At 35.8% G+C, this 19,713-nt stretch overlaps 1 protein-coding gene across 1 annotated transcript in view; it reads right to left on the reverse strand.

Moving 5' to 3' along the window:
• The window catches only part of SMYD3 (SET and MYND domain containing 3), a 744,849-nt gene that overhangs the window by 546,644 nt on the left and 178,492 nt on the right, over positions 1–19,713 (reverse strand). The window contains exons 3-5 of the mRNA XM_055419738.2: positions 14,574–14,681; positions 13,346–13,403; positions 11,509–11,645 (exon numbers count right to left, since the gene is read on the reverse strand). Of these exons, the coding sequence (XP_055275713.1) occupies positions 11,509–11,645; positions 13,346–13,403; positions 14,574–14,681 (303 nt within the window). The remainder of the gene's footprint in view (positions 1–11,508; positions 11,646–13,345; positions 13,404–14,573; positions 14,682–19,713) is intronic.

Consider the following 19,713-nt stretch of genomic DNA (forward strand, 5'->3'; position numbering starts at 1 on the left):
TATCAAGGTTGGTCATAACTTTCCTTCCAAGGAGCAAGCGTCTTTTAATTTCATGGCTGCACTCAGCATCTGCAGTGATTTTGGAGCCCAGAAAAATAAAGTCTGACACTGTTTCCACTGTTTTTCCATCTATTTCCCATGAAGTGATGGGACCAGATGCCATGATCTTTGTTTTCTGAATGTTGAGCTTCAAGTCAACCTTTTCACTCTCCTCTTTCACTTTCATCAAGAGGCTTTCGAGTTCCTCTTCACTTTCTGCCATAAGGGTAGTGTCATCTGCATATCTGAGGTTATTGATATTTCTCCCGGCAATCTTGATTCCAGCTTGTGCTTCTTCCAGCCCCGTGTTCCTCATGATGTACTCTGCATATAAGTTAAATAAGCAAGGTGACAATATACAACCTTGACGTACACCTTTTCCTATTTGGAACCAGTCTGTTGTTCCATGTCCAGTTCTAACTGTTGCTTCCTGACCTGCATACAGGTTTCTCAAGAGGCAGGTCACGTGGTCTGTATTCCCATCTCTTTCAGAATTTTCCACAGTTTATTGTGATCCACACAGTCAAAGGCTTTGGCATAGTCAATGAAGCATAAATAGATGTTTTTCTGAAACTCTCTTCCTGGATCCTACAGTGTAACTTATTCTTAATTTCCTGGCTTTATACCGATAACTTTCAATATAAGGAATAGAGAAGTGTGGACCCAGGGAAATGGGAAGATGTCAGTGAAAGGGTACACATCCAGCTATAAGATGAACAAATTCTGAGAATCCACTGGAGAGCATGGTGATTATAGCTGATAACACTGTTTTATATTTAAAATTTGCTACATGAGTAGATCTTAACTGTTCGCACCACACACACAAAACGGTAATTATGTGATGTGATGGAGGTGTTAGCTAACCCTACTGTCAGAATCATTCTGCAATATGCAACTATATCAAAGCAACACACTGTACATATTAAACTTTTACAATGCTATATGTCAATTACAACTCAATAAAGCTAGAAAAAATATATAAGGAATAGATACTGATGAAGAGTTGTTTGTGACATTAAGTTGTTTGCTCCATCACAGTTTTACTTCAACTTAGAAACTAATTCTTGAACACTCAGGCATCAGATAGAAGAAGGAGCATTTGACTGAGCTCAAAGACTTAAATTTTAGCATCCGTCCTGTCACAGGGTGATTATTTTATCAACCTTCTCTTAACTGCAACTAATACATCATGGAAAGAGGTAGGGGAGAAGAAGCGGGGAGGCGAAGGAACTGGCTAGTTTCTGTGACCTTTTCAGGCCTAAAATTGTATGGTTCTCCGATGCTTAAGGAAGGAACTGGGTAACATGACCCCTATTCTCACAAAGTTTACAACCTAGCTGGGAATTTAGGAAATGAAGACATACAGCTAATAAAGAGAGAGAAAATTCACAGTTGTCAAATGATCAGTAGAGAAAATACCAGTGGCTACAGCACAGAAGGATCGATCCTAGTCATGTGGATTTCATCAACGATTTGAGCTGAAACGTTAAAGAATAAGCAGGACTTGGGCAGAGAGGATGGGGAAAGGTATACTGCATTCTTCCATGATGCACCATGAAGATGACAAACATAGAGTATCTTACAAATCATCAAGCTTTACCTTATTCACATGGCTTCCCTGGTGGCTCAGTTGGTAAAGAATCTGCCTGCAGTGTGGGAGATCTGAGTTCAATCCCTAGATTGGGAAGAGCCATGGAGAAGGAAATGGCAACCCACTCCAGTATTCTTGCCTGGAGAATTCCATGGACAGAGAAGTCTGGCAGGATACAGTCCATGGGGTCGCAAAGAGTTGGACACAACTGAGTGACTAACACTTTCACTTTATCTTATTCATGGAGATAACTCGTCCTGACATGTGCTTCTAACCTGGAATGACACACTTGCAGGGACAGGAAGCTCAAAGCTATGCCAAGGCAGCCTGATACATCCTTGGACAGCTCTAATGACAAAGCTCTTCTAGGTACTAAGCCATAGACAGCTTGCCCACTATGACAGGTCTTTTTGTTCTTCCTTCGTCATACTGTACAAAGGAACAGTTATCTAAATATGTACCTTTAATACATAACACTAGGTACTGAAGAAAAATTTAATGAAAGTTGATCCTTTCAGATAGTAATTGGGCTATTTTCTCTCCTGATTAGGCCACATTTTTTCATCTGACTTACAGAAGCCATCCCCACGCTTACCTGCTTACCTTTATAATATAACAGCTTATTTTCTACATCATGTTGCAATGTCTAGTTTCTGCCTTCAAAACGATCACTCTGTTTCTCCCTGCTATAAAATTTAACAGAGGTTTATCATATCATAATTTTTCATTATTATTAGTGTTTTAAAACATTTTTTGCTCCCATAAGAGGTCCATCTCATTCATAACACAAATAGTCAAAGCCCAATAAAATCTGAAGGTAATATCCATAATTTAAGAAGAAGATCTGAAGACTCAAACAAAAATTTTCTAAACCTGAGTTATAGAGCCAAACTAATTCTACTAGAAAACTGTGTTGTTACATTTCTTTTCAAGGCAAAATAACAAACTATAACATTTGCAGTTAAAAAAAAAAACTAATAATGATAGTTTGTGATAAATAACATGTTAATAAAGTATAGATTTTTTTCTATTTAAGAGTTTTTTTTTTTCTTCCTAATCCTTAGTGATATACTACATCTTTTCTACTATATTACTGAATTAAAACATCTTGAATTTATTGAATCAAATGTTTTGGGGATAAAAAATAAAAAATACAAGAGATAATTACTGTGTATACATTGTGCTTACAGATGTCACTGGGAATGTAAAACTGTAGAACCAATGGCATGTTAAAAGGTAACAGTAACTGTTAAAAGTAATTTAAATAAAATATTTCCTATTTTTTTTTTAATTAGAAAAGTTTTGACAGCATGTGCTATCTCCTATCGTGCACACACACACAAAAAAAATCTTTTGGCTTACAAAAAATAATTTAAGGATTGGCAAGCAATGGCCCATGGACCAAATCTGATCCACCACCTGTTTCTGCATAGACTGCAAGACCAGGATGTTTTCTTTCATTTGTAAAAGGTTGGGAAAAAATAAAAAGAAGAATATTTGAATACAAGTAGTTATATGAAAATCAGTGTTCTATGTCTGTAAACAAAGTTTTATTGGAAGACATCCATGCCAGTTCACTTATATTTTATCCATGGATGCTTTCAACTATAATGGAAGAGTTAAGGAGTTGTCATGGAGACCATGAGTAGCCCCCTCATTGTGCATTACAAATTGCCAGTAATAATTCACTTTTGCTTCTTGGCCTACAAAGTCTAAAATATTTACTATGTGGGCTTTTGCAGAAAAAATTTGATGAACTCTGGAATAATTAATGTAATGATGCATAATTTCCTGAAGAATTTATGAACATGGCAGCTTCTGTGATTCTGAGCTATCAACAGAACTTCTTGAATTTTACCATAATATAGATTACTTTTTAATCTAGTCTTATATATTTACAGTAATAATTTTAAAATATATTTAACTAAGTATTCTCCATAAAACAGAAAACGTACAGTTTTCATACATTCTTTGACCCAGTCAATAATTAAATGCCTACTGTGTACCATGAAGATTCCCAGGGATTCAAAATAAATAAAACGTAATTCCTAGCTCTAAGAAGTCACACTCAAGTAGGGAGACACAGTACTCTAATGAAGTTTTTGTCACTAGAGGGAAAGGCAGAGCAATGAAAGTAAACTCTGCCATTCCGAAATGACATATTGTCATTTTAAAAATATTACCTTTGTCTGAATTATTGGCAAGTTATACACTCAAATAGATAAGGCAACAAGGCTTGGCAAACACTTTTATCCATCAGTAGTTTTAATCAAAGTATTGGCCTTATATATGTAATTAACCTTGAGCAACGCAGGTATACATAAAAATGTTGATTAAGAATTTAATAATTATCCTTCTGAACTTCAGAAGTTAGCTGGCATCTGGTACTTAACTATGATAAACAGACATCCATTCATCACAGGTTGTTTATACATAAATGAAGAGAAATAGTAACTGAATGGTTAATAATGAAGAATATAATAGATAAATATCATCACTAAAAATACATGACTTGTTTTGAAATCCCAAGTGTCCTACAAATGTCACTTTACTTGGAAGAACATTTTTGAGAATAATCGTCTCTTGAATCTACTCAGAGAGTCAATCGATTGTATAAAAAAACATAAATCATAAATGCATCAGCTTCTCATAATTAGAATGCCAAGATCTATATGCAGTTAAGTATGTTGGTTGTTTGCCCATTTTACTTAAAACCTGAAGAAAAGCATAACCCCCAAAATTAAGTCTTCTAACAGCTGTGCTGAGCAAGACAAGAGAGATGTGTTATCTAGCAGCTACCTCCAAATGTTGAGATACATGCACCCTGGTGATTAGAGGTTAGCGATCCTGGTGTGTCTGCTCGCTTTTAGTAGTAAATATTTAATGGCATATTTTTCCTTAATGGAATTCAGGCACATCTGATCAGTCACTGGGATCATTTAGTAATGCAGTCAAAGTTATCATACTGCCATTTCATATAAACTTTGTAATTAGATAATCCATCACTTTACTAATTCAAAAGATTGCTTTCTTTACTACTTTAGAGCATGCTACAGTAGTGAAATCCAACTAAGCTGATCAACGAAAAGGTTCTAAAATTGGGTCCTGCATGACCTTGAAACCCTCAAGTGGCAAATGCACACACACACTCCTGACCTTTCAAACAACAGAGGCCATATTTGTCCCACAAATTAACCTAACAGCAACACTGAAGTATTAAGGCACCCTACCTCCAGAATAAGAGGGCTAACTGGATGAAAAATTTAAGATTAAAAACTGAATATATCAGAAACAAATTTGTTCTTTCCTTTTATTGAGGTACACTATTCTTCAGCAAATAGAAAGATCCAAAAAGGGATTATTTAGTAATTTTTTCCACCACGCTGACTTATATACTTTGCTAAAAGTATGAGGTTATGGCAGAATACCAGGGACTATTTATTAACACTCAAATGGCATATACCAAATGCAAGTATATGATCTTTAATATATTACCATTTGTGTCTTATTTCTAACACATCTTGATTAAAATTAAATCACTATTTATTTTCATTCTATGAATTAGCAAGATTCTTGTTCTCACCCATTCTTCACTGCATCTCCAATAAAAAGTAAATCTCTCCCTGTAAAAAGAATTTACTCAGAACGAAACAATGTAAACTTTAAATATCATAATACAAAAAAAACCTTCTAAAATTCTCACTTTCAGATCTATGCAATGACAGTATATATTTCAAAACTAGTTGCCACTAATAGCATGAGTCTGGAAGGCAAGATCAGGAGGTCACAGATGTACCCTTAAGAATAAAAATAATGTCTACCAGGAAAACTATTATTTTATTTAAAAGAAAAAAAAAACATCTTCTCAAACAGATGTGGAATTGCTAATCAAAAAATTCTGTTGCTGTTGTAGATTATCGAGTTAAAAAGTACTTTGTAGAGCTCTGGCAGCAATAACAATGACATATGTTTTGTGGTCAGAAAGGTCACTTTTATTCTTGTTGCTTCCAATTTAATATCTGGCTTTGAAACATTTCACGCAACTAGTCCATTTTCCATTTTATTGTTCACAGCTTATCACATTCTCATCAGTCTACCAAACACATTTTTATAAAAGGAAGTTATAAGTCCAGGAAAAAAGTAAGTATATATATTTTTAAAACTCTGTACAATAATTTCTAAAAAATATACTCTATGTATTGTAAATAAGCTCAAAACTAAGTCTGCTGCTACTGCTACTGCTGCTGCTAAGTCACTTCAGTCATGTCCGACTCTGCATGACCCCATAGACGGAAGCCCACCAGGCTCCCCCATCCCTGGGATTCTCCAGGCAAGAACACTGGAGTGGGTTGCCATTTCCTTCTCCAATGTGTGAAAGTGAAAAGTGAAAGCGAAGTCGCTCAGTAGTGTCCGACCCTTAGCGACCCCACGGACTGCAGCCTACCAGGCTCCTCCATCCATGGGATTTTCTGGGCAATAGTACTGGAGTGGCTTGCCAGTGCCTTCTCGGAAAACTAAGTCTACTGACACTAAATTTAGAAAGACCATTACCAATAATTACCAGTGTACGCTGAGGGGATAGAATAGTGAAATACTATGCATGTCATTTCAGTAAACTATGCCATGACAACTAACAAAACTCTCATAATTTAATTTCATCCTTTTAAGATTCATGTGGAAGAAACATTTCATTCATCATAGAAAGCCTGCTTTTATATTTCCTCCATGAAATCCTAAGGAACTACTCTGAAATCATGAAGTTATGATGAATGTAGGACACAGTAAATGATTTTTGTTCATGATAGCTACGGGCTGAAATGAAGCCAGTTACCAGGGGAAAGGTACTATTTTCTGTTTGCAAAAGTTTCTTCTCAACAACAGAGGTAATTCTGAGCGTGGGATACAGCACCGGACACAACTGCAGGCAAGTATCTGTGACTCTGAGTTACAGTCAATTGCAGATTCAGTTCAGTTCAGTTCAGTCGCTCAGTCGTGTCCGACTCTCCACGACCCCATGAATCACAGCACGCCAGGCCTCCCTGTCCATCACCAACTCCCGGAGTTCACTCAAACTCATGTCCACAGAGTCGGTGATGCCATCCAGCAATCTCATTCTCGGTCGTCCCCTTCTCCTCCCGCCCCCAACCTTTCCCAGGATCAGAGTCTTTCCCAGTGAGTCAACTCGTCGCATGAGGTGGCCAAAGTATTGCAGTTTCAGCACTCCCGTTTTATACTGGAACACAAATAAAGATGGAAAATGGGGCAGTATTCGCAGAAATTAATAACATGCGTCAGACACTCTAAGTACTTCATAGTTAATCCTCACTTTAATCTGTAATTATTAATATTTTTTGTGTTTTCTGTTTGTGTGCTCAGTCACTCAGCTGTGTCTGACTCTTTGTGACCCCATGGGCTGGAGCCCCCCAGGCTCCTCTGTCCATGGGATTTTCCAGGCAAGAGTACTGGAGTGGGTTGCCATTTCCTCCTCCAGAGGATCTTGCCAACCCAGGAACTGAATCCATATCTCTTGTGTCTCCTGCATAGGCAGACAGATTCTTAACCACCAAGTCACCAGTATTATGATTATCATTCCCATTTACAGATAAGGAAATCGAGGTTGAGAGAATTTCACTTACTTGTCTGAAAAACTGACTTAACCATCACACTACTACTCAGCCTCCCATTTACATTTGTCCTCTAACTGTAATTTTCTCACCTTTTAAAAGCTTATATTCATGATTATGCATACATACTATCTGCATATTTGTAGCAAATGTTTAGAGCTCAATCAATAGATTGAACCATAGGAGTTGTCTTGCCAATATAAATCCATTTTGAAACCTAACCAGAAGTTCTACTTTAAAATAGAAGTGGGAAAAAAAAAGCTGGGGAGTAGGAAGGAGGAAGGGCCTGTAGAGATGAAAACATACATTTTCCCTTCTCTAAACAGTCTGAAAAAGAGCCAGTAGAGATGAGTCTGGTCTCTATTTTTAATGAAGATACAGATAATCACACGCCATCACTATTCTCACAAATATCTGCAGTACATCTCCTATCCTTTGGCCACCTTCAATACCATCAGTGGTAAACCACCACTTTCCTCACACCTGATGCTTTAATTTCCATTCAGCCCCACTCTCAAATAACATACAATCTAAAATTTTCTTAAAAACCGTTAAGCAAATAAAGCTACAGGCAAACCACTCCCACCTTTCCATCCAACCAGATCATCACTCTGTAGCCTCCCTATTTAGAAATTCTGAAGGCACTACCACCCTCTCTAATTTTTATTACTACCAAAAATAAACCACATTTTAAGCATCAAAGCTTTCATTCAACTCTGATTTTAATCACTAACTGAAAATGTATATAACTGAAACATATTCCACTGGTAACAACTGTCTTTTCAAATCTCCTTTATAGGAAACCAATGAATTTTTCTTAGCACAGGGGGTTAGAGGAGCTATACCCCCTTGATCCCCACAGGTATTTCTAGACTATTCTCTCTAATTGTTTCCAAACACCATCTTCTTTTCTGAAATGCATGTTATTAATTTTTGCTTCCTATGTGAAGTTCTCCTTGATTTCTTACCCTAGAAAAATTTCTCCTTCCCACTTAATTTTTACAACCAGGAAACAAATTCCTAAGTGGACAAGATATTTTATACAGCAAACTCCTAGCCTCTGAATCCCAATTTGTCAATTGCTCTGTATGGGGGTGGGAGAAGTGTGAGGTTGATACCGCTAATAAGGAAGTGGTGAAAAACAGGGATACTTGGAAACATAACTGGGAAAAGACTACACTATAATGTCTTCAGAGTAATGAAGTGGGGCAGGGGAGCCGGGGAGCAGGGATAAATTTTCTAAGTAAAACCAAATCTTGAGCAGCAGAAGCACAAGAGGCACTAAGAATCTAGCCCCAAAACAAATATACACTATTTTTCAACAGAAAATCCCAGAGTGTTCAAAATATAAACTGCCAACTTTTGAGAAATTAATCATGGACTGCTACTAGAAAAAGCGATCTGCTCAGCAGAGAAGAAACTTGTTCCTAGGATTAAGAACCTTCTCATCCTCCACCAACCCCTTTCATTTGCAGGTAGTGCAAGTTTGATAAAAATGTGCATATCCCCAAGAAAGACTTTTGACTTGCTGAGGTTCTTTGCCTTGGAATGTAATTTTCAGAGTTAGATTAGACACATATTTCTATAACCCTGGCCCAAGAGTGCTTTATACATAGTTCACCACCAAACAAAAACAAAATAAAACTTGCATAATTTGATTAATGAATTCACTAACAAACACCTCTCTCAGGAAGCCAAGTGGCCTGATAACAAAAGAGTAATTGTAAGGAATGTTTGGAAATCCAAGTAAAGGAGACAAACACCTGTGTGAAATCTATCAGATACATTCATAAAACAAGTTTGAAAACTACTGACATCAAGTGATGAAAATATGAGTGTTCATTAGAATTGTCTCTCTACTTTTGTGTGTTTGGAAAAGTCCATAATCAAAAAATCAAAACAAATTAAGATAGACACCAATTTGAAAAAGCACTCAGAATTCCTTCTGTCTTAAATGACAATGAGATGAACCGAAACACAAGCTTAGCGTGTCTAATACCTTCAGAGAACCTAAACAAAAGCAAAAGCAGGCTCTTCTTTACTGAGGCCAGGTAGAGTCAGCTTTCTTTAAAGCATAAATTCAAAAGCTAGTTCCTTAGGCTGAGAAATGCAGGTCAGCATGGAACCACTGCTGACAGAGAAGCAGCAACAGGATGCAACCCTCTCTGTACTGCCCATTTCTTCTCTTTGATTAATTCTTTATCCCAGCAAGACAGGGAGAGGGCAGTGGATGCAGATAAAATTTCCTGACCAGCATTCTCCACCCACTTTCAATGCATTTGTCATGATCTACATCATCACACACTTGCAAAGTTATAAACTCAGTGGTTCATCCCTAAGCTTTGCAGGACACTGATGAGCTTAATTTAATACTGTTCTACTCTTTAAAAAAAGTGAAGGACAGGAAGGAGGGATGGAGAGGAGGAGGGGAGAGGGAAAAGAGTTTTCTCTTTTAAGGACAAATTTATAAGCAGAAAAATAACTACAATCTATAAAATATAAACAAAACTTGTACAAGGAAGTTTAGGAGCCATAAGTCAATGCTGCTTTCCTCTGATTATTAACCTATATATATACAGGTACATATATATATATATGTTAAAGTATAGGTTTAAAGTGTAGGTTAAAGTATAGGTTTATATATATTAACCTAAACTTTAAGACAGAAATCACAGATCTGAGTTCAATTCCCTCATAAATTACAAAGATGACTATGTTTTACTTTTGCAGCAATAACAAATATAATTATGTGGGGAGAAGGAAAGCATATTATTAAAATTTTTCCTGGCTAATTGTAATGACAGAATTCCCCCCCTCCAAACAATACGGAGAAAAGTTCATTGTAAGATTCATAAGATTAAAATTATTTTTATAAGAAAGCAGAGTAATAAGATAGTAACTCACATTTTACATGGAACAATGGAAACCATTTTTAAATAGGTATTATGAACACTAATAACTCCAGTAATTAGCACTTGAACATTTCCCAACAATAGGGAACACTAGGAATGAAGTTACAGTCATCATGGGCATATTTTTATCTTTCAGTAGGTGTTACTTTGATAGTAGGTAACATCAAAAGAGCTTGTGTGTGCTGTATATATAGCACTACTATAGGCTGTAATTTTCAGAAGCATATGAAATATATACATGTGAAACCTCTCAGATGTATCATAAGCAATCCTTATATTCTGAAATCAATTTACAATTACAGACAAACCAGAATGTAATGCTAAGATGATAGTATCAGAAAATCATAAGAACATACTCCAAAGAATAAAAACACATTTGGGAAAAACAAAAATAAATCTATAGCCATCATACTAACCACATTTAAATACTTAGAAAATCAGCAGATTATAATATAAAACATATTTTAAATATCTTCACAGGATAAATGTCAGTGGACGTGTGCTTGTAAATTGCAAAATTAACAAAAATCACCCTCAAATGTAAAATGCTGCTTGTTATTAAAATATATCAATATTTTAAAATATTGATAAAATATTTCAACAAAACACACAGTATGGCAAAGTAAGGAAAGCAAACATATGATAATAGTGCAGAACACCTTGATTCCTTTATCCCTGTCCCAGGGTAGACATCAAGAATCAACCAGTGCATTCTGTCTCTCCGAACCTAAACAATCCCAGAATCACTTACAAAAAGAGCACTTAGATAGCCACTGCCAGGAGACCATAACGAAATATTAACTTACACTTATTTTAACGACTGAACTGAACTGAACTGAACTGAATCTAAGATTTGAGTGACTTGAAACATTGAAACAAATTTTTAGGCAATTTAGGAAATCCTTTTTAAATCAGAAATGATTATATCTTCATTCTATTTAGAATTCACTAAATCAAAAAATGGATTCCAATAATTTTTCCACTTCAAAAGAGTTTCCATTGCTGAAGCCACCACCACAAAACTAAATGAACTCAATGACAAACTTAAATCCATTGGTAAGAAATAATAGAACATGTTACTCTCTCTTGAGGAAAGAAAGCACACTCTTTTGAGGGTGTGATTTCACAGCTAACACTCTTGGCTGTTAATTAGCATAGTGATAAAGCAGAAAAAGTAATACTCTCTCCATTATTAGCAATACATTCTCCCATTTTCTACTCATAAAGGCAGGGAAGTGATCAAGACATGAAGAAGAGTCCTGGATTTTCATGGATCAACAACAAAATAAGGAGTAAAGGGTTGATGTATGGCATTAGCAAAGATACCAAAGTTAACACTTACTTTTGCAAAGGCTTCAAAAATGTCAAAGGAAGGTGGCAGCTGAGAAGCATCCTGTATTTCTTCTCTCATGAAATGTTGAAATGTCAATGCAAGTTGCCTGAGGCCCTCTTTCTTATCTTCAGTCAGTTTGTTAATATCTTTTTTAAACAGAAAATAAATAGCACTATCATACAGTGAACTTTCAGTGGATAATTATCAGGTATTCAATGGTAGCTATTAAGCCAGATTTTTCCTGCCCTAGATTTCATTCTAACAGAGATCAGATGTTTGGCAGAAAACAACAAAATTCTGTAAAGCAATTATCCTTAATTAAAAAATAAATTTTAAAAATGCCTATCTTTTTATTTTTTGACATTATATACACGCTACCAGTTAAATTCTGCCAGATGTCATCTACAAAATAAGATCAAACACCTAGCAAAACAAAATACACACACCCACATGAAAAAACAATAAAACCAAAATCAGTAATGATGTCTGCTGCAGATTGTCTACATCCTCCTGCACACACGCTCAAACCACCATAAATCCTTATTTAGTCAGTGAATTTAAGCAGACTTTTTCATGAAACAATTTACAATCAGGACATGGCTGATTACCATTATCATTTTAAAGGCAAAAAAAAAAAAACCAGAAAGCAAAAATTGACAAGCTTGGTTAAATTAAGCTCAAATTGATGATATGTGTCAAGAAGAAAGTATATCAAGAAGAAAACATGGATCAACCAAAGAAATCACATCTTCAAGTTCTTTAAAGAATGAATAAACAAGATATATAAGGTTTCCATTCAAACAGAAAGAGAAAAGTCCCAAAGCCAGTATCACTCCTTGAAAAACTCAGTTTCATTTATACCACAAAGGGTTGTGAAGGCTAAGAGTGCACAATTCAATTAATAACATTTGAGAGCACTTCACTTAAGGCAGCATGGATGGATGACACTGCTACTGAGTAGGGCTACTGTTCATAGTAAAACTCACTTTCAGAGATGTTAATTATCTTGCAGTAATATAACAGGAAAAAATGACTAATTAGTTCTCTATTAAAACTTGAAAACAGATCAAGATGAACTACACCATTACTCTGTTGCTCATGTCAGGTCTACATATTTTCTTTAAATTACTTGTGCAACAGAACAATTAAGCCAATGATTTCTTAAATAATAATTTATTATCATTGGCACTTAGGATTCCATAACCATAAATCTGTACTAGATCATCTTATTTGTCTCCATTCAGAAATATTAAACTGTATAGCACATTTACTCTACAAGCTCTTGCTATTTTTGAGCTGAAGTCATTTGCAACTTCAATGAAGAGGATCTGTGCCACTATGAAAGAAAAATAAACCTTACATTCACTAAACACTCAGATGCAAAGCCTCTCAGTGTTCTCAGGGAGGTTGGCCACTGCCATGGTAGTTCAGGAGTTGAACAACACTCAGTGCTGTCAGAGAGCCTAAGTCATCGGTACCTTCTATTTTCCATATTATCTTGGAGCCCCCCATTCATATTACTCTTCCCTGACATCAAAAAGAAGCCAAGAGTGGAAGAAGAGAACAGAGGGGAAAATAGAAATGAAATTACTTTGTCAGCTTGACTAAGGGTTATACTCCCCTCACTGCCTAACTTAAGACTCCTCTATGGCACTTCACAAACCCCTCTATGGCCAAAGCTATCCTGGAATAAATTAAATAAGCTAATGTGTCAGTCTACATAAAAACTTGAAAAGGTTTGTTGCCTCACAAACAGAGACAGAAAAACAAAGGCAAAAATAAAGCAGCTCATCAGCTCAGCAAATAAATTATAGAACTTTTAAAACGCTGATAGACAATCACTTACTTGACTCCAGATCATAAAATGAGTAAAGTTTTTCCGATTCAGAGGGTGTTTCTTGCATCTGTGAAGAAAGAAGGAAAACACCAAAAACAATTTAAAGTGTTCCAATATATACATGAATATGTTTAGGTATCTTTAGATATTTAAATGCAAGTCTGTTAAAACGACAATTTTCTATATATTCCTTCTCTTCATCATGTTAAAATGTGTTGCAACTTGACCCACCAGTTTAATTTCTAAACACAAAATTCTTTTACAAAAAGTTTCCATACTTTATCTTTCCCCAGTTCCACCACTGACTTGTATCATTGCAAGGATTTTATTATTAATTATTACAGAAAAGCAAAGATAAATGAATAAAAATAAGAGTTTATTACAAAATGTGCAACCTTGGGCATGTTACTTAACCTTGAGGCAAGAGGAGTCAATTTGCTCATGTGAAACACACATAAGAAGTAATGTATAACACTGAGTTGTTGTGGTATAAAATATGTTTAACATATAAAGCAATTAGCACATGGCCTGGAAATACTAAGTGCTCAATAGAAGGGAGTGATCATTGTAACTACTTTCTATTAGATTCTGACTCAGTAGGTTGGGGGTGGAGCTTGAGAACTAGTATCTTGGGTGATTCTGAAGCAACCTATCTCTGCTCTAACAGTGGTTCTCTATCTTCTCAATATTAATAAAGTTGACAAAGTTCAGACTCAAATATCATATTATTATACTTTTAATATCAAGTAATTGAAGGAATGTATAATAACAAAGTTGCTTTCAATTTATTAAAGCTTTGAAATAAATGTGTGTGTTATTGAGTTTAGTTCAATATAATATATACATTTGAAAATAGCAGTAAATATATGTAGCGGATGTTGTATAATCAGTCCAAAGACAATACCCATTTGGTATTCTAAATTCATTTTTTAGAACAGCAATGAAGGCAATGAAACGGGAATCACTAACATCTCATGTCCCAGACATAGAACCTTATGTCTCCATTCCCAAGAGAACACATACAGGGTCTTCAAAAAGGGGGCCATGCACTTCATCACTAACACCAATGCTGTGATTAATAGAAAATAGCAAGTTTTGTCTTAAGATACTCCCTGGAATAATCCACCTTCTACTTTAATACAGATTTAAATTTAGCCTTAAATATGAATACTATATGCAATTGCAAGTGCTTATGTTAAGTTAAAACCCAAGCATATTTTGCAAGTTTTATACTCACAAGTTTGAAAACAACTCTGCCAAGTAGTCGGACAGAATCAGGAGGATATCTAGGTTTGCAGCTTTTAAGGCATTTGCATTCTCGCTTGTGGTCCTGCCAAGCTTTTTTCTGTTAAGACAAGAGTGAGGAGGGCATATAAGACATAAAAATTTAACTTTCATTTATGTGGGTTTTGAATGTTGAGAGTCATCAACATTAACTTAATTTTAATAGCCTAAATATAACTGCAAATTGAATAGGAAAGCAATATTCTAATACTATTACTGATCCAGGATTTAGGATGCAATTACCAAGCATGGACATCAAAAGCTTCCATTTCACCTTTATCCTTTATTTGCTCCATGGTTATTACCTGGCTAGTAGCATCCAAAGAAAGAATGATTATGCCTTTCTTAATAATTCATAAGCTAGACTCTTAGGTCACTAAATAGGATTCCTTAATAGACAGTGATTTTGAATACAAAAAGAAAACATCACTCCATATTAGAAAATAAAACATATGGTTCAGAAAAATCAAAACAGGACAGATAGCTATCTGAATTTCTGTGCTGCTATAGTTAAGTACAGAAATATCAGGAGGGCTAACAAAATTTTAAAAAATAGAAAAATCCTTTTGTTTTTTAAGATAACATAGAAAGGAGTTATTAGCTAAAATGACCAAAGGCTATTTTTACTCAGAACTGTCTTGGTTTATTTATGCTGTCCTGGCCTAATTATTAACATTCTGAAATGTTAACGGTTGGGATTACACAGTCACTTGCCCAGAGTCCTAGCCACGTGCTGGTGGGGTGAAGAGACCACGCAGCCAGTCACCAGTATCGAAATACTAGGAGGGAGAGGACTAAGTGGACGGACATTGTCCTCGAGTCTGAAATGCCATGACTCCCTTTATATGGGATTGCTTCTATATGGAAATATAATCCAGAGTGTCTAATATTTAACCCTGGTGAGAGGGAGACCACTAGACCAAATACCTAGATTTCTTTTCAAAAAGAGAGCTGTAAGTTCTATCTCTGAAATGCCTCATGCTCACACTGTCTTCTTTCAAAGATTGTAAATCTGCTTCCCAGATGCTGGGCCTATGAAATCCCCCTACAAGAAGTCTCTCTTTTCCACTTAATAGCACAACATGCAGCATAACCAAAACAGTAGCTGCAGCTACTCGGAAGCTGTGACTCAGATTCAAGTTCAAGCCAGCATTTTGCTCAGAAAGACTGCCTGTGCCCCTGGGTGAAGGCACGGTTTGTCTACCACTATCTCCTTGGAGACATTGTTTACAAGGGGTACATCATTTCTTTTATCAACTCTACTCACAATTGCCTCATTTCATCCCTTCTTATTCACTATGGCAATGCTCTTAATGCGATTTTTTTTAAGTATTTATACTTTGTGTGTTTGTGCTCAGTCACTCATTCATGTTCAACCCTTTGCAACCCCATGAACTATAGCCTGCCAGGCTCCTCTGTCCATGGGATTCTCCAGGCAAGAAAACTGGAGTGGGTTGCCATTTCTTACTCCAGGGGATCTTCCCAGGGATGGAAACTGCATCTCTTGCATTTCCTCTATTGGCCGGTAAATTCTTTACCACTGTGCAATCTAGGAAGCCCCATTTATACGTGACTCATTTCCAAATAAAAGTGAGTGTTTCAAAGAGAGTTGAGTATGAGATAAGATTGTAAACTTAGAAACAAAATGTAATGTTAGAATTATGGGGAAAAAATGTATTATAGCATTACTTAGCATTCTACAGTGTGTTAGACACATGGCTAAGCAATTAAAAAATATTTCACTTGATTTTCACAATAATCCAAATGGTAGATATTATCCTTATATTAAATATGATGAAAGTAAGGCTCAAGAGCTGGAATCTAACTACCAAGCTACATAAATACACAAAGAGAGAGAGTATAAATTCTTAGTAAGCTAAACAGGAGAGAGAAGTAATGATCGCGCTCGTGCACTACATTTATATGAGTTGCCTTACAGGCAAGGCAAAAAGAAATCATAATTCTCATCTGACAGAAGAGAAAAACACATAGATTTACCAAGTATTAAATCACAGGAGGGATTTATTCCAAGAATGCTAATCAGTATACTGGACAATGTCTTCGACAATAGCTCACAACAATGGCCTTTTATAGAGCTGCTTCTAATGTCAATAGAATATAACTCAGTGAAAGAAAAGATTTCTATTGCTCAGGGAGCTAATCCTGGACTAACAATTAGTAAGTACCAATGTGCTGTAAGATCCCTAAAATTAATATGGTTACACTGTCAAATAAGTTTGAAAAACATTAGAACCTGCTTGCTGCTGCTGCTAAGTCACTTCAGTCGTGTCCGACTCTGTGAGACCCTATAGACAGCAGCCCACCAGGCTCCGCCGTCCTTGGGATTCTCTAGGCAAGAACACTGGAGTGGGTTGCCATTTCCTTCTCCAGTGCATGAACATGAAAAGTGAAAGTTAAGTCGCTCAGTCCTGTCTGACTCTTAGCAACCCCATGGACTGCAGCCTACCAGGCTTCTCCGTCCATGGGATTTTCCAGGCAAGAGTACTGGAGTGGGTTGCCATTGCCTTCTCCCGAACCTGCTTAGAGAGTCAAAATGTTTTTAGCCTATTAAAAGTTCTAAAATGCTCTGTATTTAAGAAACTTACATAAATAAGTTAATACAGGGTTTCCCGTTACTGTTATTGCCATCCTTTGGGAAGTCAGGTTGGAGTATACTGTCTCAGAGATACTTATACACTTTCTTTCTTTCAGCTGGTCTTTGAATGAGGGTGGGTAAGCAGACAAATTCACAATCATTCTCACTGACAGGAAACTAGAGCATGGATATTTTTTATTATTGATTGAGGAGAGAACCATAGCTTTGGTGCAAGAGTTTTCATTTGACACTGAAAGTGTCTGGCTGGAAAAGAACTGCAACTAGTAAAATAAGGCTGAGATAATGGATTAAATGATCTTAAGAGCAGATTCTAATTGACACTTAACTATTAGAGATCACCCATAACTTTCATGTTAAAACCTCCAGTTTTGAGCATCTCAGCCTTTTGGAAGCTTACCAGGGAAAAGTAACTACAACATGCACCCCAGGTAACAAACCAACAGATCTGTTACATGACATTATTTAGAATGAAGTTTCTAAATTTTAGAAAACTCTTGTCAAAAATGACTTTATTTCTTTAACATAATTAAAATGAGCTTTTATTCTCAGCAATAATTAGAAAGTAGACAATATATCTCTTAAGGCTATTCCTAGATCACTGCACAGAAACACTGGACAAAAAAATAAGTTCATTATTTTCATCTTAAACCAGATCTATATAAATATGGAAGGTAATCATACCACTAGAAACCATGATACTAAAAACCATGTTTTTAAAACATTAATTGTAGGCTTACTAACAGAAGCAAACCACCAGAAAAGATTTAAAAAGAAATCTTTTAAGCAACTGCATTTGACTTCGAAGAAAACCTCACAATCATACAAAAACATTAGGCATTATCGTCACTCTACAAACTTGAACCATGGAGTGCAGCTCGCCAGGCTCCTCTGTCCATGGAATTCTCCAGGCAAGAATACTAGAGTGGGTAGCCATTCCCTTCTCCAGGAGATCTTCCCAACCCAGGGATTGAACCCGGGTCTCCCATATTGCAGCAGATTTTTTACCATCTGAGTCATCAGATGGAGACCTCAAGGACACATTACATACACATTACATATCTACCCCTTTCTCAAAGATAAGCCCTTGATCTACATTTTCCTATTTTCTTCTATTATTACAAATACAGGGTACAACTAAGATTTTATTCACAACACTAACTGTAATGTTTTCTGTTCTCATAGTTGAAAAATAACAATAAAGTATAATAAGCACAAATTAGCATGAAAGACAAAGGAAATTAAAATACTGAATTAAGAAACAAAGGCAAGGAGAGAAGAATTTTAGATAGGGCCAAAAAGAAATTAAGACGTCTTTGACTCAACTCCATGTATAAGTACATGTATGACTCAAAAACAACTTCAGAGTATATACATTTTCATATGTTTTATAGTATTTATATTGATTCAGCACATAAACTGATGAACTAAACCCAGTGGTTTTCAGTGGGAGTAATCCTAATCTTGGGAGTTGTATGGGCATTTTATTGGGGGTATTTTTGTTTCACACAATGCTTGGGGAGCACCATGGGTATTTACAGGTCAGGAGCTAGAAATGCTAGGCATCCTGCATAAGACAGTCCTATATGATGAAGAATTGTTCCAAATCCAACAGGACTTGTAAATGTCTGATCAGACATTCTAGGAAGGTGACAAATTTGTTTATAATTATCTGAGCCTAGAAGTAAACCGCCTTTGTTTATACAAAGACATTTTTACGTAGTTTTAATAGCACTGAATTCTCTAGGGAAATTAAGGTAAGATTGCATTTAAGAATTAAATGCTACAATTATTCAATATTTCACAAAAGCATATCACTAAAGCCAAAAACAGTTTTGGTATGTGTGTTAACTGATAAAACACATTTTCTGATCTGCATTTTGCAATGTCCCTTTTCACAGTGACTCTGTACAAGTATATGACTTCTTAATTATGTCTTCTAGTCTAGTCATGCCTGAGCACTTACACACAAAAGTATATATTATTTTAAGTTATTTTAAAGTTCATTCTCCTTTATGTTCCAGTTATGGCATTTACACTGATATTGAATTTTGAAATATGTAACTAGGTAGACTGTATTACCTAAGGAATTTCATTTCAAGATAGTAAAGAGGAAAATAAAATAACTGTCTTAGAAAGATGGAGTTAGGCCTGCAAGAGCTGAAAACTCCAGACCTAGAACAATGCTACCGTTACACATCCACCACGTACATAAGAAAATAGGTTAAAATACACAGCCTGGGACACATCCCACAGTCTCAGAGTACTGCTGATATAGAATCGGATGTCTAGATTGATTTTAATCACTGCGGCAGATTTCATGTGCAGCCAACATTGAAAAACCACTGAGCTAGGCTAAATTAAAAAGGAGGTCACTATATATACAAGATAGATTAAAACTATAAAATACGATTCTATACTTATAATTAAACTATTGTCTTACAGGAATTAACATTTTTATAATAATGAGGTGGGAAAG

Source organism: Moschus berezovskii, chromosome 17 (genome assembly GCF_049115385.1).
Source record: "Moschus berezovskii isolate FMDL1 chromosome 17, NW_MosBer_1.0, whole genome shotgun sequence".
NCBI lineage: Eukaryota > Metazoa > Chordata > Mammalia > Artiodactyla > Moschidae > Moschus > Moschus berezovskii.